The sequence below is a fragment of the Myodes glareolus genome, chromosome 5 (assembly GCF_982192425.1).
Source record: "Myodes glareolus chromosome 5, mMyoGla1.1, whole genome shotgun sequence".
Taxonomy (NCBI): domain Eukaryota; kingdom Metazoa; phylum Chordata; class Mammalia; order Rodentia; family Cricetidae; genus Myodes; species Myodes glareolus.
In genome coordinates this window covers 15,254,279-15,281,250 of record NC_142030.1, presented here as the reverse complement: position 1 = coordinate 15,281,250, position 26,972 = coordinate 15,254,279, and the positions used below count along the sequence as shown (strand labels likewise).

At 37.2% G+C, this 26,972-nt stretch overlaps 1 protein-coding gene across 13 annotated transcripts in view; it reads left to right on the top strand.

Moving 5' to 3' along the window:
• Window positions 1–26,972, top strand: part of Cdc42bpa (CDC42 binding protein kinase alpha) — a 222,115-nt gene that overhangs the window by 150,437 nt on the left and 44,706 nt on the right. For 5 of the 13 annotated variants that reach the window (XR_015001239.2, XM_085687629.2, XM_085687631.2 and 2 more), the window contains 9 exons: window positions 4,098–4,345; window positions 7,666–7,771; window positions 10,843–10,967; window positions 13,231–13,336; window positions 13,753–13,901; window positions 17,054–17,145; window positions 20,714–20,790; window positions 21,690–21,737; window positions 25,012–25,050. Coding sequence is in view for 12 of the 13 variants with exons in the window: in XM_085687629.2 (XP_085543755.1) it covers window positions 4,098–4,345; window positions 7,666–7,771; window positions 10,843–10,967; window positions 13,231–13,336; window positions 13,753–13,901; window positions 17,054–17,145; window positions 20,714–20,790; window positions 21,690–21,737; window positions 25,012–25,050 (990 nt within the window). In the remaining variant the exon portion in view is untranslated. The remainder of the gene's footprint in view (window positions 1–4,097; window positions 4,346–7,665; window positions 7,772–10,842; window positions 10,968–13,230; window positions 13,337–13,752; window positions 13,902–17,053; window positions 17,146–20,713; window positions 20,791–21,689; window positions 21,738–25,011; window positions 25,051–26,972) is intronic. The other 8 variants (XM_048436482.3, XM_048436480.3, XM_048436477.3 and 5 more) reach the window with 3 other exon arrangements.

The following is a 26,972-nucleotide window of genomic DNA, read 5'->3' as shown; positions in this document are numbered from 1 at the left end:
GGATAAAAAGCCATTGTCCCACAGCATCTCAGAGGTTTCGACCCTATGTTACATGGCTGTAATGATAAAACAGACCATCATACCAAGGAGCATATAGTGAACGAAGACTGTTCAATCATGAACTTATCAATAGACTGATCCATTGATGAGGATAGAGCCCTCATATCTAACCAGTAGGGTCCCAGCCTTCAACAAATAAACTTTTGGGACACTTCATATCCAAATAACACCTCCTTAAAGTCTTAAAAAAAAAAAAGAAGAGATAGAAATATAACTCATTCTTGAGGCCAGCATTGCCCTGAATACCAAAGCCAGAGGAAGACATCACAAGGAAATTACAAGCCAACATTTCTTATCAATATATATGCACAAATCCTCAACAAAATACTAGCATATTAGAATACTGAATTTTATAATACCCAAAAGTATATTATAAAATCTACATTTATCATGACCAAGTAAGATATAGCTCAGGAATGTAGGAGTGGTTCAGCACAAGGAAAAACTTTCAATGGCTTTTATTAAATTTGTTCTTCAGCAGTTTGCATATAAATAGTATATTCTGTTTAGTTTTAACCACTATCTGCCCTCCTTTATCTCCTTCCCACTCCCTATGCCCCAAGCAGGTTCCTTTTCCGTACCCATTTAGGTTTTTTTTGTTTTGTTTTGTTTGTGTTGCTTTGTTTTTTGTGACCCATTGATTTTTACCATCTGTATAACCATAATGGAGCTATAAGTTTGAAACTCATGGGTTCCTCAGTGGGTGCACAGCTGAAGGCAATAGCTTCCCATTGCCCAGAACCTATGAGTAAGCGTTAATTCAACATGGGACATAGAGCCCTGTGAACCCCTCCACAGTCTGTGGTTGACATGGCAGGCCCAGTATTGTGCCAGGTACATTGCAGACAGATGCAGCTGCACTGTAAGATTATAAATTGCAAGTTGCTTTGGTTATGTCCTGTCTAAAAGATAGCATTTTACAACCCCTCTATATTCTGGAAAATATTTAAATTTGATATGTATGCTAAATCAGTGCATCAGTTTTGCAATGGGGTTGGTCAGAACTTAGATTTCCTGTGATGATTGTGTATGGTGTTTGCAAGTAAGCACTAGCTCCTCTGTTTCTGCTCTCTTTTTCACATGTGCCTAGAATTGTGAGAATGTTCTCTTCCACATACGGAGTCCCCTTGCCCAGCCTTGATACAAGGAAAGTGCTTAGTTTTACTGCAGTTTGACATGCCATGCTTTGTTGACACCCATGGGAAGTCTGCCCCTTTCTGAACAGACATAGAGGAAAAGTATAAAAGGTGGAGGGGACATAGGGAGAGGTTAATTTTGTTTTAAAGAAAGAATTGTGAAAATGTAGTATGAATCACCAGACAGTGGGTGCTTCAGAAGTGTGTTCAAGTGCCATTTCACATGGCTAACAGCAGGAAAGGTAAAAAAAAAAAAAAATGCATGAATTGGGGCTGGAGAGGTTCAGTGGCTAAGCACACACCTTGCTCTTCCAGAAAACTCTTCTGGCATGCAGGCATACATGCAGAGAGAACATTGTATGCAAAATAAGTAAGTAAATCTTTAAAAAGTTCAAAACAAAACAAAAATCATATTAAAATATTTTTTTTAATTTCATATATTTATACATTGTATTTTAGTCATATCTGTTACAACTGTCTCCCTCAAACTTTTCCCAAAATCTCTCACAGAAAGATACCTGGCAAGTCCCCTGGTGGGTGGGAGACAGACAGATAACACCATGCAGAGAGAGCTTGGGTGTAGAGTCTATTTAATGTGTAAGGGAATTAAGGAGTGGAGAGAGAGAAGGAGAGAGAGGGGGAGGGAGGAAAAAGGGAAAAGGAGGAGGCAGTAGTTACTTCTTCAGAAGAGGGGGAGGACGGGGTAGAGAGAAGGCGTGAGATCAGCTTGTCTCTTAAAGGGACAGGGTACTCAGGTGACAGGGAAGGTCAGCAAAATGATAACACTCACTGAATTCCCATGCCAACTTCATGTTTGTTTGTTTGTTTGTTTTTCATTACCCTACTGAGTCCAACTAATGCAGCCTGCATGTATGTAGTTAGGTGTAAGACCATCCACCATGCAAGGACAATTTACCAGAAACAACCTCTGAAATAAACTGACTCTCCTTATCCCAGTAACCAATAGTTTCTCAATTAGGTGTGGGTCCTTATGGGCGCCTCCTTGATCTGCATGGGAATTTTTCTGGCTTGGTCTTGTGCAGGCAACCACAGCAGCTGCGAGTTCATGAACACAATGCCCTGTCGTGTCCAAGACACTGTTTAGAAGTAGTCCTTCCCAACGTCTTTCTCTTACACACTTTCCTCCCTCTCTTTCTTGACATTCTCTAATCCTTGCGGGAAGGTGATATGATATCGATGTCACATTTGACCAGTTGATCCTCTGTATTAACCGCTGTCCACTGAATAAAGAAATCAATGCATTGAGGACTGATAACTCATGGGTATAAAAATAAGTATTTAGAAGACAGTTTGATATCCATTTAACAACACTAGGAGGCTGTCACTGGGAGCCTATTTTTGGCCGTGTTTACATTGCTAGGCATGAGCTCCATTCCATGAATCAGGCCTTAAATTCAGTCAGGAAGTGGTCGGTTACTCCAACAGTATTCATGCAAGAGATCTCATTCTAAGTTCTAGATCAATGCATTTTGACCATATGTTTCCTCCTCCAGCTGAGCATAATGGCTGTCTTGATACAAATTTAGACATACCTGGGAAGCAGGATCTTAATTGAGAAAATGCCTCCATAAGATTGAACTCTAGGCAACTCTGTCTAGGTGTCTGAGGTCCCAGCTCATTGTGTGCAGTACCACTCCTCAGAGGTGGTCTTTGTTGGATAAGGAAACAGACTAAGCAAACCATGAGGTGCAAGTCTGTAAAGCAGTGCTCTTCCATGGCTCTACTTCAGTTCCTGCCTCCAGGTTCCTGCCTCAACACTGCCCAGTGATGGTCTGTGACCTGAGCTCTAAGCTGAAATAAACCCTTTATCCCCAAGTTTCTTTTAGTCATGGTGTTTATCACTGTATTAGAAACCCTAAGTGAGACAGTAGCTCATGCTGTAACCCAAGTATTAGGCTTCAGAAGCAGGACGAATGTGAGGCTAGCTTGGCCAACGTAGTGAATTCCATCATGGCCTAAGTGTGAGACTCTATCTCAGAAAAACACTTTTCTCCTCCTCCATAACGTTTTCCTTAGAAGTTAACAGACCTGGTTTTTTTCCTAATGTAGTCACGAAGATGTTTAGACCTTTTGTAATTTCTTTCTGAGCATTACAAAAAGTCTTCTTTCTTGTCTTATATGTTGTAACTCAATCATGCCTTCCTCCATCTTAATCTTTTAAAGACATGAATGTAATGCAAACTTTGACTCTTGCTAATTAGACATAAAATGGTTAGATTTTTTCTTAAATATATAACTATAATCCTAGATAAAAAATTTAAATGTTTTGCTGGATAGTTTTCATCAGCTTGACACAGAGCTAGGGTCATCTGGGAAGAAAGAATCTCAGCTGAGAGAATGCCTCTATCAGATTGCCTGTAGGCAAGTCTGTAGGGCATTTTCTTGATTAATGGTTTGTGTGAGAGGGTCCAGATCCCTTGAGATGGTCCGAGGTGGTGTTAGAAAACAGGCTTCAGGAGCCATGGAGAACAAGCCAGTAAGCAGCACTTCTTTGTGATTCAGATTTAGTTCCTGCCTCCAGGGTCTTGTCCTGAGCTCCTGCCCTAGCTTTCACCTATGATGGACTTTAACCTAGATGATGAAATTAACCACAAGTTGCTTTTGGTCATGGTCTTTACCATAACAATAGGGAGCAAACTAGAACAGATTGAAAACAAAAAAGTTTTAAAATGCCAACAAAGAGTTCAGATTGATCTCTGACCTTAGTGTGCAGACTCAAAAATAGCAAAGATCATAAAATAGTATAAACCGAGGAAAATCTTTGTAATATATGGCAGAGAAAGAATAGCCTTACATGTCCATCTCTGTGTGAGAGTATGTATATGATATGCGTATATAGTTCCTGTTGGAAAGGAGCTGCTTCTTATTTTGTTTTTTTAGCAAAAACAAATTAGTTACTCACCAGGAATATGCAGCATAGAACATCAGCAAGAGATAACTAAACTGAAAACTGACTTGGAAAAGAAAAGTATCTTTTATGAAGAAGAAATATCTAAAAGAGAAGGAATACACGCAAGTGAGATTAAAAATCTGAAGAAGGAACTGCATGACTCCGAAGGCCAGCAACTTGCTCTCAACAAAGAAATTATGGTTTTAAAAGACAAATTGGAAAAGAACAGGAGAGAAAGGTAAGAATCAAATTATTTTGTCATCCAGCAAATATCTGCTAAGTACATGTTGTGTGCTAAGTCCTGGGAAACTCAGGCAATGTCGTATCCAGACTCCAGCGATGACAAAGCCAGTGCAGCATGGTAGAGGGCAGAGCAGGGAGTGGATGGAAGCAGCGTGGGAGAGCTGCCTTAGGGCCTTAGGCTTTCCAGGAAGAAATACCTCTTAGCTGTACCTAAAGACTTAGGAAGAAGGAAATGGGGAGCATTCAGACAGAGGTGACTTAAGGAAAGAAAATGTCACACCTTCGTAAAACAAATGCTACTTACTGTGGTGGATGCACACATAGAAAAACGGAGTGGTGAGACATGAGACTGTGGGGGAAAAAAAATCACAGGCAGATTTGTGAATTAATGTAAGGAAAATTACATGATAGTACTTATATTTTGGAATAGTCACTTGCTACCTTATGGAGAATGATTGGAAAGATCCAGAGGAATCCAGCTGTAAAATTAGAAGTCCATAGATAATACTGAAGTTGGAAGTGAGTATGATAGATTCAAGAAATTCTGCTGAAAAGACAGAATCTACAGGACAGAAGGCAGTGGCTATGAGAAAAGAGAGAGCAGGAGGAGTTATCAGTAACACTCAGGTTTTAGGTTTTTGGCAACTGTATAGATTTTATTGGCATACATCCTGTGTTACTTATATTGAAAGCTCACATTTTTGTAGTCTGGTGCATTCTTGACAAATGTGAAGTGCTATTGTGTGCACTATAATATGGCAGTAAACAGACCAAGCAAAAGTCTTTGTCCTCATGGAACCTGCTCTCAGTAGGTGAAAGACAATAAAGACAACAAGTGTAGTGTAGAACACATCACATAGTGATCTGTGCTAAGAACAGAAACAAATAAGGAACGGCCATTAATAAGAAGATTAAATTCTGTACACAGAAAAGAGGATGGCTGGAGGAGACTGTACTGAGGTAACTTCCCAGTGAGGAGTAAATACAGTGTGAAATGTGTGCGACGGTGTGAGAACATGGTGCTCAGAGGAGAGCCCATCTGTCCAGAAAGTGCTGAGCAGGCCACAGGCCACGAGACTGTTAAGAGCTCGCTGTAAATGAGCTTCAGCCACTTGGTAGATGTGTGGAATAGGCTAGTTGCACGGGTGGAAATATAATTCTGGGTGTCACTCTCCTGTGGTATTTAATGCTGTGGGTCTGAATGCGATCATTTAGTGACTGTGCATAGAATAAGGCCCTAGAACTGAGCTCTGGGCCATTCCAGTCTTTAGAAACTGGGAGATGAGGAAGAACTAGCAAAATGAATAGAGAGAGAAAGCTAGGAAGAAAACCAGGCAAGTGTGGTTTTTCTGGGACCCTGATCAAGAAAGCATGTCAAATCTGTCCGTGTGTAGGAAAGCCTCATACTATGAAAAGAACTTCAGAGTGGCATTTGCACTTTGTATCATGTGACTTTGATGAGAACCGTCCCAGTGGAAAAGTGGCCATAGTAGACCTGAAGGAGAGCCAGTGGAATAAGATGCAAATAACACTAGAGCGTGAATGTGCACAAAGTAAGCAGTGAAATAGTAGCTGGAGAAGTTTATCTCAAGTTACTTTGCTATTTGTTTTTGGTGGTGGTGGTGGTGGTGATGGTGTGTGTGTTTACCAAGTAGAAATGATAACATGTTTGTAATTTGGCAGAAATTAGCCAATAGAGTTGGGAAGAAGGTACTAGAGCAATGAAGAGATCAGCCTTACTCAGGCATATGCAGTTTTTTACCTGTAGAAAAGAGTGCAGAGTAAATGCGCACAGATGAAGTCAGCTAGGAAGGTAGGTCTGATTTTTGTGTTGAGTTCAGAGTGCTGGATGTGAAATGCTCGGGAGACATTGGTGTGCTTCCTGATGGGGTGTGCTGAGAATAGTGTAATGACGCCCGGTCATCAGACAGGCTCCAGTTGAGGGTCACCTACACAGTGAGAGCCCTGCACTCCTCAAAGCTGTTCTGAGATCTGGGGAAGACAAACCACTTTACACCAAAGGAAAATGAAGGAGACAAGGCTCAGCACATGTTTTTCAGCTGGTTTGGGGACTAGATAAGAAACAGAGACAGGATTGGGGTAGTGGGAAGTTTGAGTTGGGATGTAGATTTGGGAGTAGTGTTAGTTGGGACAGGTATTTACAGAAGTTAAGCATGTACTTGACTTGAGGAAATACAGTCTGGATTATACATGTCAGAAGAATAACTTCTGCCCCGGCGCCTAGCTGTTCAGGAGAATATGGTACACACAGAGTGGTCGAGCAGCTGATGGAAAATGCTAGCCATTGGGACATCTAGACAGAGACACAGAGGTTCTTTGTACTATAGTTATAACTTTTATGTTAATTGAAATTATTTCAAACCAATTATTGGGTGTTAAAATTCAGATATATATTAATTTCTAAATACTAATAAAATGAACAGGATAACATTCTTAATAGTGTTAATAAGCTAGGAAATAACTGGCTCAAATGAGGACTCCATGCCTCTATTTTATAAAAACAGATGTAGCTATATAAAGAAAAGTACCTAGCTTGGTCTCATTACTTTGTCTTTAAACTTAGTAACCCTGAGTCGGATGGCAGTCACTATTACGCTCATGTTGGTGACTTCTTCATCAGCCTTCCCTGATTATGCATCTCTCTTAGTCACTTTGTCCCAAATAGTAATTGTGACATTACCATATCTTACTTTCCTTATAGACTTACCTAAATTTAATTCACTTACTAATTTTTCTTCTCCTGCACTTGACTGTAAACTCTGTAAGCAGGGTTTGTTTACAAAACTCATAAGAATTTATTTGTTGGCAAATAACAGATAATCTAAAAATATTTGTTAAATGACTGAATAAGCCAGCCCACCACTCTTACATCATAAAAAATAAAGACAGAGACTCACTGTGTAGCCCTGGCTGGCCTGGAATCCACTATGCACATCTGGCTGGTCTCAAACTCCATGGTTCCTCTTGCCTCCTGAATTCTGGGACTAAACACATGCACTATCATGCCCAGCACACTGTAGATTCTTGGAAAGTTTTTTTTTTCTTTTTTTGTTTTTCAAGATAGGGTTCCTCTCTAGCTTTGGAGCCTGTCCTGGAAACTAGCTCTTACAAACCTGGCTGGACTTGAACTCACAGAAATCCGCCTGCCTCTGCCTCTCTAGTGCTGGGATTAAAGGCATGTACAACCACCACCCAGCTCAGTCTGATTCTTATGTAGTTGCTGTGTAAATGTTACAAACAATTTTTTTCGATTTACTTTTAATCCAATTTCTTTTCTTTTTTAAATTTTGTTAGTCAAAGTGAAAGGGAAGAATTTGAAAATGAGTTCAAACAACAATATGAACGGGAAAAAGTATTACTAACTGAAGAAAATAAAAAGTTAACAAGTGAACTTGATAAGGTGAGTGACTGAATCTCACTTGGTTGAATACATGCTGGGTGTCTTTCACTGTGATTTAAATCATGGTTGTCACTTTGTATTTGTGTGTTATTTAATGGTCCTCCTCATAAGGTGTCAGTGTATGGCAAGGTTTTGTTATATCGTCTGTGCCAGACTCAGTTTTTCCATCTTTTTGCCCTCCTAAGCCCCTCCCCTTCACCACGTTTTTTGAAATAGTATCTCACATAGCCCAGAATATCTTTGAGCTTATTTTGTAGATGAATTTAGCCTTGAATGATTGATTCTCCTACCTTTACCCCCTGCAAGTGCTGAGATTACAGTCATGCACCACCATGCCCAGACCATTTGTGTGTGTGTGTGTGTGTGTGTGAGAGAGAGAGAGAGAGAGAGAGAGAGAGAGAGAGAGAGAGAGAAAGAGAGATGCATGTGTATGTGTATATATATGATATGTGGCTTTATAGGTAGAGATTTATTAATCATAATGAATTAACTAAAGTTAGAGACTCTGACAAGTCCTGACAGCTACAGTTAGCATGGTCAAGAATGAGGGAACCTCTGTGCTTTTCTAGTCCATTTGTAAGCAGGCTTAAGACCAAAGAATTACTGCAGTTTCTCCTTGGAAACAGCTGGTCAGAGTTCCTTTCTACCTAGAGTGTGCTCGCTTAAGTTGAGGAAGACAGTCTTCATTATTCACTGCTGACTTAAATATTGGTCTCATCTATGAATATCCACACAGACATACTCATAATAAGATTTCAACCAATATCTGGGCTCCTCTGTCCCAGTCAAGATGACCTTTAAAATTAAGAACATTGTGACTATTTCTCATCACAGGAACAATTCTGTAAATAGCTTTTCTCAGAAAAATTGTCCCCCATCAGCAGTACATATTAAAAAGGCTGACCTAGGGTCTCTGAAGCGTACAAGGAAGAGAGAAACAAAACAACTAATGGCAGGTGGGGTCTATTTGTCAGGACATGGGTGGATAGTAATAGCATGAGATTGTTTTTAACTTAAGAAATTTTTCACACACACTGTATGACATATATGAAAAAAATTGCCACACATAGCAGCAAACTTAGACAAATCACTACAAACCAGGAGGAAGATGCAACTACACAAACAGAATCACAGAGTGAGAGGGAAGCAAGGCCGTCAGCATAAACAGAGGTGAGGATTCTCAGCTGGAGTGAGACTGTTACAGAACCTGTGTCTGAAGAGGTAATGATCTAAATTATCCAAAACCTGTGTGTGTGTGTCTAGCCAGCTACACATTTTTAAATGCCAAAAACTATAAAGGTTTTCAGTCATGAACCTGCCCATGGAATCCTACATAGAACCTAAAAGGAACCAACATAGGAGCCAACATAGAATCCTAAAAGCAGCCAGAGAAGGCATGGTGCTCAGGGAGTTAAAGACTGACAGCTGAACTCTCAGAAGGAGAAAAGAAAAGCCGTCCAAGAGAGAAAGGAATGGCACATTCCACAGGTTGAAAGAAGTAACTGCCATAGTAAAATGTTACATGTTAAATTTCATAAAGAAACCAGTAAATAAAATGCTTCAAGCATATCACACATTCTTGGTAGATCATGATTTAGCTTAACAAACCTGACTATTTTTGTTCTTTTGTTTTGTTTTAGTCTTTTAGCATGTTAAAATAAATAGAAATTTCAACAGTGGAAAGGTTGTTTTGAAGTGTTTTCATGGTATATGTTTGTACATTTGTGTGTGTGATATATGTGTTTATGTTTGTGTGTTTGTACATGCACAGGTAGGTGGAGTGGAGGCTAGATGTTTCTCAGCAGATGTCCCTCTTTAATCTTTTAGCTAAGGCCTCTCACTGAACCTGGAGGGAGTCACCGCTTTGGCCAGATAGCCAGTGAGCAGCAAGGGTCCTCTTACTCCACCCCTGCGCTGGGGTTGCAGATACCAGCTGCACCCTGCCGCACTTAACCTTCTTACATGGTGCTGAGGCCCAGAACTCAGTCCTTATGCCCGCACACCAAAAATTTATTTATTTATTTATTTATTTATTTATTTATTTATTTATTTGTTTATTTATTGGTTTTTCAAGACAGGGTTTCTCTGTGGCTTTTGGAGGCTGTCCTGAAACTAGCTCTTGTAGACCAGGCTGGCCTTGAACTCACAGAGATCAGCCTACCTCTGCCTCCCAAGTGCTGGGATTAAAGGCAGGTGTGCACCGCCACCACCCGGCCCAAAAATTTATTGACTGAGTCATTCTCTAATCCCAAATTTGTTAAATTTAGGTACAAATGTTTATATTTAAAATGAAAGAGCATCATTTTAAAATAATGTATTTTACAAAGAAAGTTATATGATTAAAATATTTTTTTCTGGAAAACACATGACAAAAGATTGCTGTTGAGGTCTGTAGTCATTGAAGTTGGGTGTTGGGCTCATGAGAATTCACTTACAGTATCCATTTTTGTTTCTTACTGTTAAGTACATTATCATTTTTTATGTTCTTTTGAACTGGTACACAGTTTCATTTTTTAATAATCTTTATATCTATTTTATGTTTATGGATGTTTTGCCTGCTTGTATGTCTATACATCATATGTACACAGTGCTGATAGAGGCAGAAAAGGGCATCATATCTCCTGGGCCACTGTGTGAGCTGCTTTTCAGAGGCTCTGGGTTTGACCCCCTAGAACCACATGGTGACTCAAAACAATTTTTGTCTGTGCTTGTGATTCTTTACAAGATTTTCTAAAGTTAACATGCAATTGCAGAAAAAGGAGGTGAGAGGGAAGGAGGAGGCAAGAAGGAAGAGAGGATATTACCTGAAGAATTGGTTGATTTTTTTTTCAGGTAGATGAAGAATATTCACAATTAGAGCCAATTTAATGTAGGGTGTGAGGAAAAGCAAAGAAAGCAGGAAAATTCAAGGTGCTCATTATTACCAAATTCTGTCTTCAGTGTGGTATGGAATAATAAAATTATGAACATTTTTAGTGGAAGTTTATGCATTATTAGATGGAACAACCGGTGTCTAGGTATTGTGAAGTCCTGTTCCTAAAAGTCACTCATGCCTTCACACTGCCTTCCAGCTGACCACGTTGTATGAGAGCTTAAGTTTGCGCAACCAGCACTTAGAAGAAGAGGTCAAAGATCTAGCAGACAAGAAAGAATCAGTTGCCCACTGGGAAGCTCAAATCACAGAAATAATCCAGTGGTGAGTGCTCTTTCAAACGTGCTGCTGTGGGTGGCATGGACTGTGGACCCTGAGAAGTTCCTAACCCTTCATTGTATTAGTTTGCCATGGAAAGCAAGGTCAGAGTGGGAAAGGTCAACTTTTAAAGGACTCAAGAAACACATTCGCTTGCTTCTGATGTTTTTTCTAAAATCAAACTGCATATTTATGACTATTTTAAGCAACTGATAGCCTAAGAAAAACGTAGAAGCTGAACCATAAGTAGGTATAATATGTCTGTCCAGGTGTGACATTTTAAGACCTTTAGTAATTGCAGCTTAGCCTCACACACTATTTCCTCTGTACTCGGGGCTGATTTGGATTATTTGGCCTATGAATTTTGTCATCCTAATTCACTAATATTTGTTACCATAGTTATTAGAATTTGCTCATTGTATACTGTGTCGAGAGAGCAGGATCCAGTGAAGACATTTATATCCTAATAACATTTATATCCTAATGAACTTGTATTCATTTAAATCTTTACCCATTTTAACTTTTTATGTCAGAATAGCCAGTTCCTTTATGTATCTACAAACCAGTTAATTATTTATTGAGGATTTTAGTTTCCTGTTACTACTTTTTAGTTTAATCAGCTTTCTATTTTCCTTTATCAGATTTCTGACACCCTTCTTAAATCAAGAGTGAATAAAATGTATTTTAACTAACTTTATTCTAATAAACCAGATATATGCTGACCTAACTGTAGAGCTCTTCTGGTAACTAATGCTCACAGACATGCCCAGATTGTAGACATTTGCTGTGTTGCACAAAATGCAACTGTTAGTGCATTAATGTTTAATTTATGTCCACATCATTGGATTTACATTTCTAAAGAGAACCATTTTAATATTTAGCCAAATTGGTCACAGAGCTATAAATAACAAAAGATAGGGCTGAAAAATTGCTTTATAAACTGATTTTTCCAAAATCTGTGGTTCTAGACCACCACTCTGTTTTCCAGTGGCTAGGAAAATGGGATGTGACCCTGATGAAGGAAGGAATCTTCATTCATTTATTCATTTAGTAACTCATTCATTCATTTTTTAAAGAAACAGTTTTCACCATGTCCTCGAGGCTGACCTCAAATTCTTGGTCTTTCAAAAGAAAAAAAGAGTGACATATAAACACTGCAGTGAAATAACAGTGCTATTTATTCTGAATAACTGAAGGTGCTAGTATTCAAAGTATTGTTGGGAAACAGAAACAAAATAGACTTAAAATAAATAAGTGACTTAAAAGTAATAGTGAAGCATTGTGGCACACTTACTTATTGGCCCATGATTCAGTTTGAAATAACTAGAAATTACAACAGTAGGAAACTTGTTTTTTTTTTTTAAAGTGAGGGGTGGGCATTGGGGTTGGGTGCACGTGCACATGTTTTGGCTAAAAGTTGACTTTGAGTTTCTTCCTCAATCACTGTACCTTTTCTTTTTTAATGTGTGATTTAACAAATTTTCTATCTAAAACTGGTGGTATTTATCAGCTGTGTAATCTTAAGATGATAAATAGATACCGGACTTGAACTTCATTAAAATTTATCCTTTATTCTTCATTACTATTTAATTAATTCTTTTAGAAAACAGGAGTGTTTTGGTGTAGTATAACCCTGATTTCTGCAGAATATCCTACTTGAAATTTTTTTAATTCAGTATATATCAGTCTTAAAGAAAATTTTTGAGATAAAAATGTAAGAATCTAGATAATGAGAAATCTTTGTAGTCTTCAGAAAGCCTCACACTTGTCCAGTTATAGATCTAAGGAGTTATTTGTGGTTCAAGGGTGATTTACTAATTTATCAGATGTAAGTAACATGGGATTTCCTAAATACTGCCAGATCATAAATCTGTTCATAACTTTTGGGTTTTGGTTTTTGGGGTTTTTTTTGTGGTTTTTTTGTTTGTTTGTTTTTTGTTTTGTTTTGCTTTTTGTTTTGTTTTTTGAGACAGGGTTTCTATAGCTTTGGAGCCTGACCTGGAACTAGCTCTTGTGGACCAGGCTGGTCTCAAACTCACAGAAATCCGCCTGCCTCTGCCTCCCGAGTGCTAGGATTAAATGTGTGTACCACCACCACCCGGCCTGTTCACAACTTTTGACAGCAGTGGTGTGGCCGTCCTTTTAAAGGGGTTCTTTAAGTATCTAAGTTTTTAGTATTAAGTTCTTAAGGAAGCTTTAAATTACATCCACCCAGTGAAATTTTCTGTGTTTCTTTATACTTCATGTCCATCTTGTGTGTATGTTCTAGGGTGAGTGATGAAAAGGACGCCCGAGGTTATCTTCAGGCCTTAGCTTCTAAAATGACTGAGGAATTGGAAGCGTTAAGAAATTCCAGCTTGGGGACACGAGCAACAGTAAGCACTGCCATTTCACCTGGAAGCTTACCTCTCTTGAAAGCAGAAAGCACATAATCTAATTGTACCACTTTTCCCAGGCTTTCACTTGCTGTAAAAGTTTTCATGAAAAATAAGTTAGTTGAGGTCGATTCCAGTTTAAGAAAATATAAAATGTCACTGTTAGCTGTTATTTTATAGCTAGCCATTTGTTATTGAAGGAGCTGAAAAGAGAAACCAGTTACTTCTGTTCAGTTATACATATTTATTGTTATTTCTGGATTTAATGAAAAATGCATTTCACAAATTATGTGCCAGTTCCACTCAGTTTCAGTGATATGGCTTATAAAATAGCTTCTGGATTCACTTGTACTATGAGATTTAAATGTTAAGAATAAAATAGGAAGGAACTAAGACATAATCATATTATTCTATAGGATATGCCCTGGAAAATGCGTCGTTTTGCAAAACTGGACATGTCAGCCAGACTAGAGTTGCAATCAGCTCTGGATGCAGAAATTAGAGCTAAGCAGGCCATCCAGGAAGAACTGAATAAGGTTAAAGCATCAAACATTATAACGGAATGGTAAGGATCAATAATTTCATCTTATTACAATAGTTTATAAGTTTTTTGGAAAGTATTTGAAAAGCAGTTACGTGTTTAGCTGCCTATCTGCTGGGTTTTTTTTTTTTGTTGTTGTTGTTGTTTTAAACAAAAAGTGATGCACATGTGGTTGGAAATAAAATTGAGTAGTATAATACTTGCCTGGCATGCCCAAGGCCCTGGATCTAATCCCCAGCTCTGTTCCCCACCAAAAAAAGTGATGAACAGCTTTGGGACAATGACTCAGTCAGTAAAGTGTGTATCTTGTAAGCATGAAGACCTAGCATTTGATCTCTGATCCTCACATCATAAAAAAAGGGGGGAGCAGGGGAGCTGGGAGCCATGGCATCTGCTTGGAATCCCTGAATCCCCGGGTTGGAAAGGCAAGGACAGGAGGGCTCCCGGACCTTAGTAGGCATCTAGCCAGATTAGTGCACTCCGAAATCAGTGAGAAACTTTGTCTCTGAGACTAAGGTGAAAAACTGTTGAGGAAGACACCTGCTGCTGACCCCTGCCCTTTACATTCATGCACACACCCAGACACATACATACACATACACTATGTGGTGGCACACATCTTTAATCCCAGCACTTGGGAGATAGAAAAGATGGATCTCTGTGAGTTTCAGGCCAGCCTAGTCTACAGAGCTAGTTCCAGGACAGGCACCAAAGCAACACAGAGAAACCTTGTCTCGAGAAACCAAGGGAAAAAACAAACAAAAAAGAAAAAAACACAAATGCACATAAAGTGCACACACACCCAGACACATACACACAAAGTGCATGCACACACCCAGACACACACAAACTGCACATACACCCAGACACACACAAAGTACGTACACACAAAGTGCACGCACACACCCAGACAACACATAAAAGTGCACACACACACAGACACATACATACAAATACACACAAAGTGCATGCACACACCCAGACACATACACACAAATACACACAAAGTGCATGCACACACCCAGACACATGCATACAAATACACACAAAGTGCACACACACACACCCAGACACATACACACAAATGTACACAAAATACACATCCAGACCCATGTATACACATATACACAAAGTGCACATGCATCCAGACACATACACACAAGTGCACATATTTCCAGACACATACACACAAATGTATACAAAGTGCATATGCACCCAGATACATATACACAAAGTGCACACCCAGACACATACACATAAAGTGCACACACACCAGACACACATATACAAATGTGCACAAAATACACACACACACACAGACACATATGCACAAATGTATACAAAGTGCACACACACCCAGACACATGCATACAAATACACACAAAGTGCACAAGTACCCAAACATATACATACAAAGTGAACACACACACACAGACAAATACACACAAAATGCACACACACAAATATGCACAAAGTAGTGCAGAAAACGTTGTGCAGATTTGAAACAGAAAAGATGTAATTCTAGTGAAAGTCTCATACAGTCTTGTTTTCTTTAGGCTTATCCATAGATGAATTATTATTTTCAAATAACATTTCATTCTTTATTCTTTCTTCCCCTTATTTGTAAAGTTTAGTTGACTCAAATTTTATTCTATTAAATCTGAAATTCTCTCATTCTGTATAGATTGCAGCTTTACTGTCAGAACAAAATACAAACACCTGAAAATTGCAGCCTCTACCTTAGGTCAAAAGACCTAAGGTAAAAACAAATGATCATTTTATCAATGTTAAGTTTTGTAGATTCTTTGTTTTATTTTGTTTTGTTTTGGTTTGGTTTTTTTCAAGAAGTTAAGTTTTGTAATGGTGAAATAATTATGATTATTTTCCAGGTTCCTTTGTGTTTTAAAAATAAGCAAACTCCTGGTATCCAGGGAAGTTAGCTAGTAAACATACCCCTCAATTCTTGTCACAAGAGCAGCAAATTGTATTTCACATATAGAAATGATAAAATGAAAAATTGTAATTTGATTAGATATAAAGATGCTTCAAAAATAAGTCACAGGGCTGGAGAGATGGCTCAGTAATTAAGAGTTGTTAATGGTTTTGCAGGAGACGAAGTTTTGATTTTCAGATCAGGCGCACAACTGCCTGTGACTCTAGTTCCATAGCATCCAAAGCACTCTGGCCTCCTTAGGTAATTTGAATGCATGTGGTATATACATAAACTCATGCAGGCATACATATTTATGCTTGTGGATAAAGATAAATAAATCTTTTAAAAAATTAGTTGGCAGTAACAGTAGTGGGACAACAGTAAGTTTACATTAAAAATTAAACTATAAATTTAAAAATTTATCTGGCTCAGAATATCAAAACTTCCACAAGCATGAGAGAAATGTAGGGGTACAGATTTGGTTTTGAGTGGTATGGTGCCTTGAGACTTAAGCTGAAATCATTAATTTCTTATCAAAGGACAGACACACATTTCTGTTAAATTATGACCTTTTGTTATATATAACAGATACAAATTAAGTACATTTTATGTAAATGTACTTATGATGTATTGAAAGAGATTTTTTTTCTGAATAATATGAAGTAAACCTTGTATAAAGAACTATTGAGTATCATTTTCAGCATTATAATATGAGTAAGTGTCATCTTTTTTTTCTTTACCCAGGACATTGGAGTTTAACATTATTCATAAAGCAGAGCTGAGTCAGGTTGAAAGTTATAGATTCATGTATATGCTCTAGTTACATGGTGATACATGAGCAAGGTCTGAAAGAATTCTTACATTAGCTGTGGTTCCATAATATTGTTAAATTTAATAATTCAGCTCAGGGTCAGCAAACACTTCTCTGCTCAGCTCTGTGACCACAGTGCAGCAGCCCTCCTGTTCTTACGTGTTTCCGTGCTGAGAGTTGAGCCAGTGCTTCACATGTGCCAGGCAAGTCCTCTGCTCCTTAGCTGCATCTCAGCCCTGACAGCCATCCTCTTTACAGAAATGAATGAGTCTGGCTTGCTTTATTAATTTGTATAATAGCAGGTAACCAGCTGTATTTGTCTTTCATGCAGTAGTTTATGGTCTCCTACTTTAGCCTCACACACATTTAAATCAAATAAGCCCAGCTCTACAAAATTACTAAATGACTGTCTTCTTTTTCCTCTTATGTAAGTAAACTGAAGGATTCAGAGAAGAAGAACTTGGAACTACTATCCGAAATTGAGCAGCTGATAAAGGACACCGAAGAGCTTAGATCTGAAAAGGGTATGGGAATGTGTTTGTATCAGGACTTGCTGTTCTGAATGTCCTTTGTTGTGTGAGAGCCAGCTTACTGTGTAGATGAAGAATTCTTTGCATTAGCAACCACACATGAACGCAAATACATGCAAGAATATATACGTGCACACATGCAGGGCCGAGCTACTATGGATTAGTTAATATGCATTAGATTAAGAATTTTTAGTTACAGAAGTGACCAATTTGCCACAAATTTGACTGTTATTCAGTGTTACAAAATATTTCATGAGGAGCTTTTGAGGTTGGAATTAAAGTATTTTGTGAAGTGTTTATAATGTTCTCACATGTCATCATATAAGGTAGTCACTTCAAAAGTAGTGCTGGGATGTTAACTTTAGAACTTAGTGGAGAAACTTGAAAAGGGCGAGGTTGTTTTTGAGACAGTCTTGCAGAGTAGCCCCTGGTGTTCTTGAATTCAGAATCCTCTTACCCCTTCCCCTAAGTGCTGGAACTACTTTTATTAACACTTTTTATGTGCCTGCAATGTACAAAAATCATATGGGTACAGGAAGGACAGTCAAGGAAACAATATAAAATAATTAAGATAACTAATTAAATATTGATTATTTTAGTAAGAATTATTTGGGTGTTTGTTGTGTTTTTCCAGTTTGATGATTACATTGCTTGTCCTATGTGATTTCCAAGATTTTATTAGCATTTTCTTGAGACCTTCCATTTTTCTTTTCACATGGAATTAGCTCAGAGTATATCATATCCCTATGATATGAACTTCTTATGCAATCTTTCCATAATGTGAACATTAAGAGTGGATGATTTAGTAAAAATAAATTCAGAGTGTGACTTAGTAAAGGGTTATTTTATATGGGATTATCCAAAATCTATTTTTCTGACAAAGGCTCTCATCAGTTACTGGATTAATAAATTAACTTTGTATTTGGCTAAGGATTACTCTTATCATTTTCCATCTCCATAACACAGTGAGGGATAAAGCTGGTTGGTCTTTGTGTCCACTTACACTGTGGAGAACGGAGTGATCAGCCACATAAAGGCATTGCAGTACTTGATGTTACAGTTTTGTGTCATGGTTGATTGACTTTCTTTATGAGCAAAAGTGAATAGGAATAAAAGAATAAGCCATCCTGCTAAAATGATCATGCTTGATTTTAATTCATGAACAGTGGAGGAGAGATATATTAAGGAAGAAAAACAGTATGTAACACATGAGTGGCCTTGTGGTGCTAAAGGCAATTCAACAAGAATGACACCTGTGCCAAATAAAACTGACACATCCAATTGCCTGCATTATTTTTAGATTATATCTAAACTTAAGAAAAGGCTTTTTAACCTTATAGCATATTGCTTTATGAAAGCATGTTAAGGGCTTTTTTATTCAGAATATTCCAAAATAAAATTTCATGTTACAACATAATATATTGTGCTGTCTAAATATGTTTACAAAATAAGGGCAAGACCTTTTCTATACTTTATTACTATTTTATTCCCAGTATCTAGTACAGAATCTGCTACTATTGTAGGCTCTTTTAAAAACATTTGTTTGTGTGTATGGTGTGGGGGGTGTGTGCATGTCATTGCACATATATAGAGGTTAGAGAATGACTTTTAGGAGTTAGTTTTCTCTTTCACCATGTGGGTCTTAGAGATTCAACTCAGGTCTTCATGCTTGGTAGCAAGAGCCTTTAGCTGCCGTTCATAGTAAACTCATCATAAATATTTGTTTACTAAATAAATTTCAGAACTGCCTATTTGATAACTATGATATATCAGAGTAATAGTAAGAAGCATATAAATCAGTGATGGGGAGATGACTCAGTGTGTCATATGCTCACTTGGCAGCATACACCTATAATCACAGCAAAGAGAGACAAAAGAAAAACTCCCTGGAGCTTGCTGACAGCCATTCTAACCAGATGGTGAGCTCTAGTCTTAGTGATGTTTCAAAAACAAAATGGAAGCTGGGTGGTGGTGGCACACACCTTTAATTCCAGGACTTGGAAAGGAGAGGCAGGCAGATCTCAGTGAGTTCAAAGCCAGCCTGGTCTACAAAGTGAGTTCCAGGACAGCTAGGACTGTTACACAGAGAAACCCTGTCTCTAAAAACAAACAAATAGACAAACCAAAAACAAAATAGAGACCAATAAAACAAGACAGCTGACTACTGACCTCTAAATGCACATATGTGGGTAAGCACACAAATATAGTTGCAGACAGTGCCTGCCTTGTGCTAGATGGGTCTGAAGGGAGAAACACAAATAGTTGATAACGCTTCAAGATGAAAAAGTCAAAGTTGTGTAGTAGGGGCTAGAAAGATGGCTCAGCAGTTCAGAGCACTGGCTACTTTTCTAGAGGACCCAGGTTTAATCTTCAGCACCCACATGATGGCTCAAAACATTTTATAACTCCAGTCCCAGGGTTCTGATGCCCTCTTCTGGCCTCCTTAAGAACTGCATGCATGTAGTACACATACATGAAGGAAAAACATTCATATACATAAAATTTATAAAACTTTTAAATTGCATGATAGACTGTTTCTACTTTATCTGCCCTAGTGTTTATATCATTTCTGTTTTGAGAATTGTTTTGAGATTATGTATTTAAGCTTACTGTTTTTTAAAAAAAAAAATCATCTGAGGGGCTGGAGAGATGGCTCAGCGTTTAAGAGCACTGACTGCTCTTCCGGAGGTCCTGAGTTCAATTCCCAGCAACCACATGGTGGTTCACAGCCATTTATAATGAGATCTGGTGCCCTCTTCTGGCATGCAATCATACGTAAAAGGAATGTTGTATACATAATAAATAAATAAATCTTTAAAAAAAAACAAATCCCTTTAAAAAAATCATGTGAGAAAAACTAAATTTTGGATTCCTCATTCTTCAGTAAGCTAATACCTGAGATGGGAAATTAATTAAGTATACTTATTTTTATCACTGTGTTATTTATGAAATAAGTGTATTTCATAAATTCTGAAAAGATTATTTTTTGAAATGTATTTCAAAAGAGAAACCTTGTTTGGGTGGTAAATAAGTTTAGAAAAATCACAAATAGAAAAATTTCTAGTTTTTTATTTTTTCAAACTGCCCAAAAGATTATATTTTATTTTATTATGATATACAAGATCAGGGGTTCTCAATCTTCCTAAAGCTGCTGCTCTTTACCACAGCTCCTCATGCTGTGGTAACCCCGCCATACATTTATCTCATTGCTACTTCATAACTTGTAATTTTGCTACTGTTTTGAATCATGATATAAATATCTGATATGTGACCCTGTGAAAGGATCATTCAACTCCCAAATGGGTCACTACCCACAGGTTGAGAACCACTGTACTAGCGAGAAAGAATTTTGTTAACTGTTGACTTAGAGAACTATCATGGAACCTAGTCTAATTTAACCGTTGAGTCTTGGAAACACTAATATATTTTGCTTTTTTAACTATGTAAAGTTAATTTAGTAGTTTTATTTTTAAATACTTCAATAGATTGAGACAGGAAAGGTTATCCGTGAAAATGAGTTTTAATTGTTCTACTTTAAAAAAAAGTTGCTGCTGTCTTCTAGGTATAGAGCACCAAGACTCACAGCATTCTTTCTTGGCATTTTTGAATACGCCTACCGATGCTCTGGATCAATTTGAAGTAAGTGACTGCTCTGAATATCTCTGGGTCTGCTTTAAATTTGCTCTGGAATCTAAAATTTACTTGCAGTAAAACTTTTATTGCAGCCACAGTAGAGAGCCCAGAGTCATATAAGTGAATAGAAACCTGGAAGGGAGGAATATGTCTGTTTCTTATGAAAAGTCTGACCACACTTGTGTGTAATATAAACATCCAAGAAAATCTGAAACCCGAGGTTGTTATTAGACCTAAGAGCAGGCTCAGCCACATAAGCAGCGAGAGCATGAGCACACAGTAGCTCACCTGGACTCGGTCCTGGTCCGTTTCCTAAGAAGTATGCAATAAGGATACTGCTTTTTGGTAAAATTGCTAACTTACACTCTTGTTAGCTATACTCTGAAATAGCGATTATGTAGCTCTTTGTCATTCTTTATTATTTAAATATTCTGCTGAAAAAAAGTCACTATAATGTCAAAGTATGTTTTATGTCAGAAAATGCAAGTATTGGTTATCATCTTGCTCAGCAGTTAGAAGTCCAGAATCTACGGCCATGACCAGAGTAGACAAAATTGCTTATGTTCCAGCAGGAAGCAGTAGAAGCAGAGGTTCTGACAACCTGTTTCAGCTGCTGTTTTCAGAAGTGTACCACTAATTTAATAATCAGGGATTTTCCAGGAGCTTTCATTTTATTACTTTGGGAACAGTAGCTGAATTTCATTCCTTTGAGGAAGGAAGAATCATTCTTTGAAAAGTAGCCCTTGGTTCCCTGACAACAGTGACAGTGACTGCTTTCCTCATTTATTTATTTAACAAATGTCATTTGCCTTTCAATTGATTTACAAATTTTGATTTATTATTTGTTTGTATTAAATTGCTTCATCCATATTTTCTATTTTTTTATTGCTGAATTCGTTAAATAGGATTCCTTTTCTTCTTCCTCATCCTCACTGATTGATTTTTTGGATGACGTAAGTCTTTAATTTTCAAACCAATGCATCCTTCAGTAAAAAAGATCAGTGAATTGATTTGAAGAATTTGCCTAGTAATGCAGTTTTAAAAATATCACTTGGAGTTATGTGAGCAAAATGCTTTTTTCTTATCTTAAATATAGTAGTTTATTATTATTAAACGTAGTAAAGTAAGAAACACTTTTAAAATTACTTTGGCCTTTGGCGAATCTCTGTTTCCATTCTTTGACTAGAATGCTTACTTAAATATTGTCACTATTTATAAGAAATTGTTCACTTTCATTTTTCATGATTTCTGTTTTACTTTCTCCTTTTCTTTTTAGCATCTTGCTGTTTCTGTGTTGGTTTAAAATAAGTCTCTGGAGAAATCAAAAAAAGTGACATTTAAAAAGTTAAATTCTCACAGTAAGAATATAAGTCAATTTTTAATATGGACAGTTTTCTAATGTGGAAAGTAATTTTAAATTAACATGTGTGCTATATGCCCCATAAATTGGATGCTATAGCATATTCTGTATGAAGTAATCCTGTAGATTTATTAATTTAGAAGTTACTAGTAAATGTGTAGTACATTCATTTTCTACTTACACTGCCTTTGGATACATTTTCTATTTCACATTAGATGACTTAGTAATCCTTGACATAAAATTTGACATCCTGGTGAACATGAACACTTCCCAGAAATTAAAAGATAGAAGACTTTAAGTGTAAATAATATACATAAGTATTTTTAAATGAGGGGAAGTCATTAATATTTTGTTTAAGTACAATATATTCAGAAGATGATTTCAGAACAATTTTTCCCTGGAAAAAAATTCTTGATATAATTTTCTTCAAATTGCTAAACAACATAGATCTAGACTTTTTGGTATGTTTGGAAATGGACCAAACCTGTTTCTCCAAAATGGAATTTTTTGTTGTTATTTCTAAAACAGTAAATTATGCTGGATGATTCTATAATGTAATTGAAAGATAACTGTCTTTGAAAAATGTGAGAATACATGTTGCAATCTGCTGTTTCTTATGTTAAAACAGTGTGATGTTTTTATTATTCACAGTAGAAAGAATGAAGAGAAAGTTTGAGTAAATTATGGAGTTCGTTTTGCTGATAAGTTTTTTTCACTTTTCCTTAACAAACTCTTGCCTTTGTCTTTTTTTTTCCCTTATACTCTTAGATTACACAACAGTGTGTATTTCAGCAAACAAACTCTTCTTCATAGAGATGTGTGAAGAACATCTCTGCCAGGCCCCTGCTCTCAGGAGCACTCTGGGATTGTTCTTCTGGGTGTAATGGAAGTGCACCAAGTCAAGGCCACTTCCCACCTTCCTTTCCCCTTTCTGATCCTTCAACCACTGCTGTGCAGCAGAAACTCCTCGAGCACAGAGCTGAATTTTATAGTAGTGCAGAGGAATTCTTAGTACACAGTGAAAAGAAGCTGAGCGCAAAAAGCTGCTGAGTCAGTGCTCATGTTCTGACTTTCCTAAGGCATAATGGTGCTCATTCTTCTGTCCTCTCATTGTTCTGGTAAAGTTCATAAGCTGGCTCTTCCACTTTCTAGCATGGTGCTTGAAAGAAATTACCTGGCCTCTCAGTACCTACGTTTGCTTATCTGACAAATAGTTATGCTATAGTACTGCTCTCATAAAGTGCTAGACTATTTAAAGAAATCGTATCATGCCTTTAAGAGTGTTAGGGTATTTCCTTGCTAGGCAGTCCTCTTTTCCTCCTCGTTAGCTTCATTTCTCATCTACCAGTGTGACTTCACTTCACTGCTTCCTTCTGTCTTTATTCCTTAGCCTTCCTCTGGCTAAGAACATGAACCACAGCATCTTCTTTGGAATTGTCAAATCCCATGACTACTAGGAAATAACCTTATTTTCTACTAGAGAGAGGGCTAGCACTAAGCTCCCATTAAAAAGAATTCTATTCTTAATTTATAATATAACCCTCTTGTTTCTTTTGTTTATTGTTCATAACTATGGCTCTTTCCTAATGTTAGCAATTCATTCATTTTATCATTAAAGTCATAGTAAAATTGTTTCAGTAGTAGCATTAAGTCTTTGATGTGTTCATGTTCCATATCCAAGATATTCTAAAACTCAAGTTCAGTAGCTCCCATTGTTAAGCATTTTGAGTTTTTAAGGATAATTGAATCTAGATTACTCTTTATCCTAGATATGGTATTATTATGCACCATGCTTATCCCATCCTTCTGGTCATCCCCTTCTATGCCCTGTTATCACTATAGAAGAGATTATTAAAGAACATCTAATTGCAGCTCAACCTTGCATGTTTAGAAAAAGGTTTGTGTTAAACATAATTGCAAGTTTAATTTGGTGTTGTGTCTACATATCATCCATGTTCTCCGCACCCCTCCACACACAGGACCACTGTTACCTTCAGGATTCTCAGTTTTACTTCTCATAGGTCCTCTCCAAATCTGCTTTCTGCTCTTCTACTACTTTTATTCTTTAATTTGGGCCTATTAAAACTATCACTTCATTATTTAGAACAACGCAGAATCATTTTACCGTTCATGATTTTTTTTCTTAGTTTGTTTTGTCTGTTTCTAATATTTTGGCAACAGGAGAAATGGATTATCTCAGCAGGCAGAGTTTAGGCATAAACTTTAGCCTCATATAAAATCTTACTGAGGTGCTCCAGAATATCGATCTCAGTCATGGTTCCTCCCTTCACTAGTGTCTTGATTTTACTATCATTTTGACCCATTCTCTTTTACATTCTCTCATAGCCAATCTCAAGGATGAAGATGAGGTCGGGGTGGAAGTTTAAAACTACGTTTTTGTTTTATATATTGTCATTACTGATGATTTCTAATTTAGTTCAAAACATTTTAAAAGTCATCTTTAATAAGAGTAGGGTAGTAAATGTATAAAGCAAATTTGCTTAATTGTATATTTTGTGGGTGATTTGTTGGAGTGGGTACTAGGGCCAAAATAAGTATTTTATGTCAAACAGTAGCAAAACTAAATAGATTTGATAGATTTGTTGTTGTTGAAATTGTCCACTTCTCAATAGAGTGTTGTCATGTGGATCACAATACCTGTGCCAATGAAAACCTCATCAGCCTTAGACCACGTCTGAGCAGTTGTTTCCTTACTGTTTTTATCCTACAGTTTTCCTGGATATATATGTACTTGGATGTATCAAAACAGTGGCTTTTTTCATATGTCTGTATGCTATGTGTTGATACAGAGGGCTTGGTGTCTTCTCAGTGAGTATGTGTAACATGGTGTTCTCTCTCTGTTGAAGCGCTCCCCGTCCTGTACTCCAGCTAGCAAAGGCAGACGTGTAAGATTCCCACACTGTGTGCTATCCTAGTGCCTTCTGCCTGCCTTTTGTTCCTTGCCTTTGGCTGCAGAGCCCTTGAGCATGTGCCGTGTGCCATGTGACCTGTGTCATTTCACTACCGCATGCATGTGCTGCTGCTCTTGCCACCACTCCTCTCCTCCCTGTGTTTCTCTTTTTCCTTCCATTTTAGCTTTGGCCGCAGAGCTTTAGGAATGTTCTTCATATAAATTTATACAACTAAAACAGTAAGATACCTTTCAAAAATGTGCTTTCTAAATTATTCAGATACAAGGTAAATGAGTCTCTCAGAGAAAATCTGATATAAACAAATATGTAGAGTGCTGAGGCAATTTGTAGACTTCATTGACTAGATCTTACATAGATCAGTTCTGGAGAAATTGTGAGCTAAGTGTGTTTGTTTAATGCATGTGAGAAGAATTTCTCTAAGTATCTTACACAGTATAGATTTAGGAAAGTAATATTAATAGTGGATTCTTTGTGTCCTAAGATAATGTCAAGATTTAAACTATTCTTTCTATGTATTGTTAACACTGAAAATATCTCCCACTGCCAATGCTAGTAGCTCCATGCTTCTTGACTTGAAAGTGTTTGGCCATTTCCCCTCTTATGTATTCTGATACACAGGTGGGAATCTGTATGTGGAAAGATCTCAGGCTTTTATGAGCCAGCCTCCATCCAAGCACCTTCACACACATCACAGAGAAGTAGTTATCCAATACTGTTTAACTGGATTTCCATGTACTGTGTTAAATAGCTCTAAAGGACATTCACAGGAGGTACAACCTTACTTTTGCTTGTCAACTTAGTGTTGAGCAAGCACCCTTATTCCCAAGTTCCTAGACAGGAAAAGTTTGAAATGAAGTACTTTTTGGTTTGTGGTGAACATGCAGAGTAGTGGGATGGCCATTGATTCATGTGTTCTTTCTGAACTGATGAAGGTTGACACGTAAATAACACTAGCATTACAAACAGTTTTACATGACTGTTTACATGTCAGTGTTGTACTCACTAGACCTATGAGTTCAGCTGGCCTCTGTTAGAGGTCTATAAAACATTCCTGGTTCTACAGATGTTTTGATTGGTTTTGAAATTTATAGTTAAACAATTAGATATTTGAATTTATCAAACTAATAATAGTATATGGTAACTATTTTGTAATGGGAAGGCTAGTATTTGTCTGACCATATGTACTAGATTTGAATTATCAGCCTGTGAACTGAATAAATTGATGATGGCTTGTTTTTAATAAGGTTATAATTCAGAAAGATTTTGTTTTATTACTGATTTTGTTATGTAGGAGATTTGGCCACCTAGAACATTTTGTTAACTTAGGAAATAAAAAAATATATTGAGGGAAATGATTACACTATGGTTCTTACTCTTAATTCTATATCTTTTTACTACAGCATCTAAGTAAGCCACCATTACCCAGAATCTGTGAAAATTACCTACATTTTTTTTAACCTGTCAGTATGACAGCCTTGATTATCTCCTTTTCCAGCTTCCTTCAGTTCTTCCTTGGCTTAGTATCTGACTTTTTTTTTAATTTGTAAAGTACTATGTTTGTAAAGGGTGTAATTGGGAATTGTAAATTAGAAGTTACATGGGAGCATTTTGGTGGCATAGTGAAAGTAGTCCCGGGGGCATGAGTGTAACATTGTCGTTTCAGTAGGACACACATAGTTACTATTCCTAATAGTGCCCTTGAATCTAACCTTGACATATGATTTCACATCTGTACCATGTTTTCAGATAGTTGAATGCTTTCGTAAACTTAAAATATTCTTACCCTTGAAATATAACAGAAATAAGTAAGTGTCCAAAGTAATGTTGGCCATTTCTATGCTGTTAGGTCCCATTTTCAGGTTGAAGACTTAAAATTCTCTGTAAATGGTATTTAA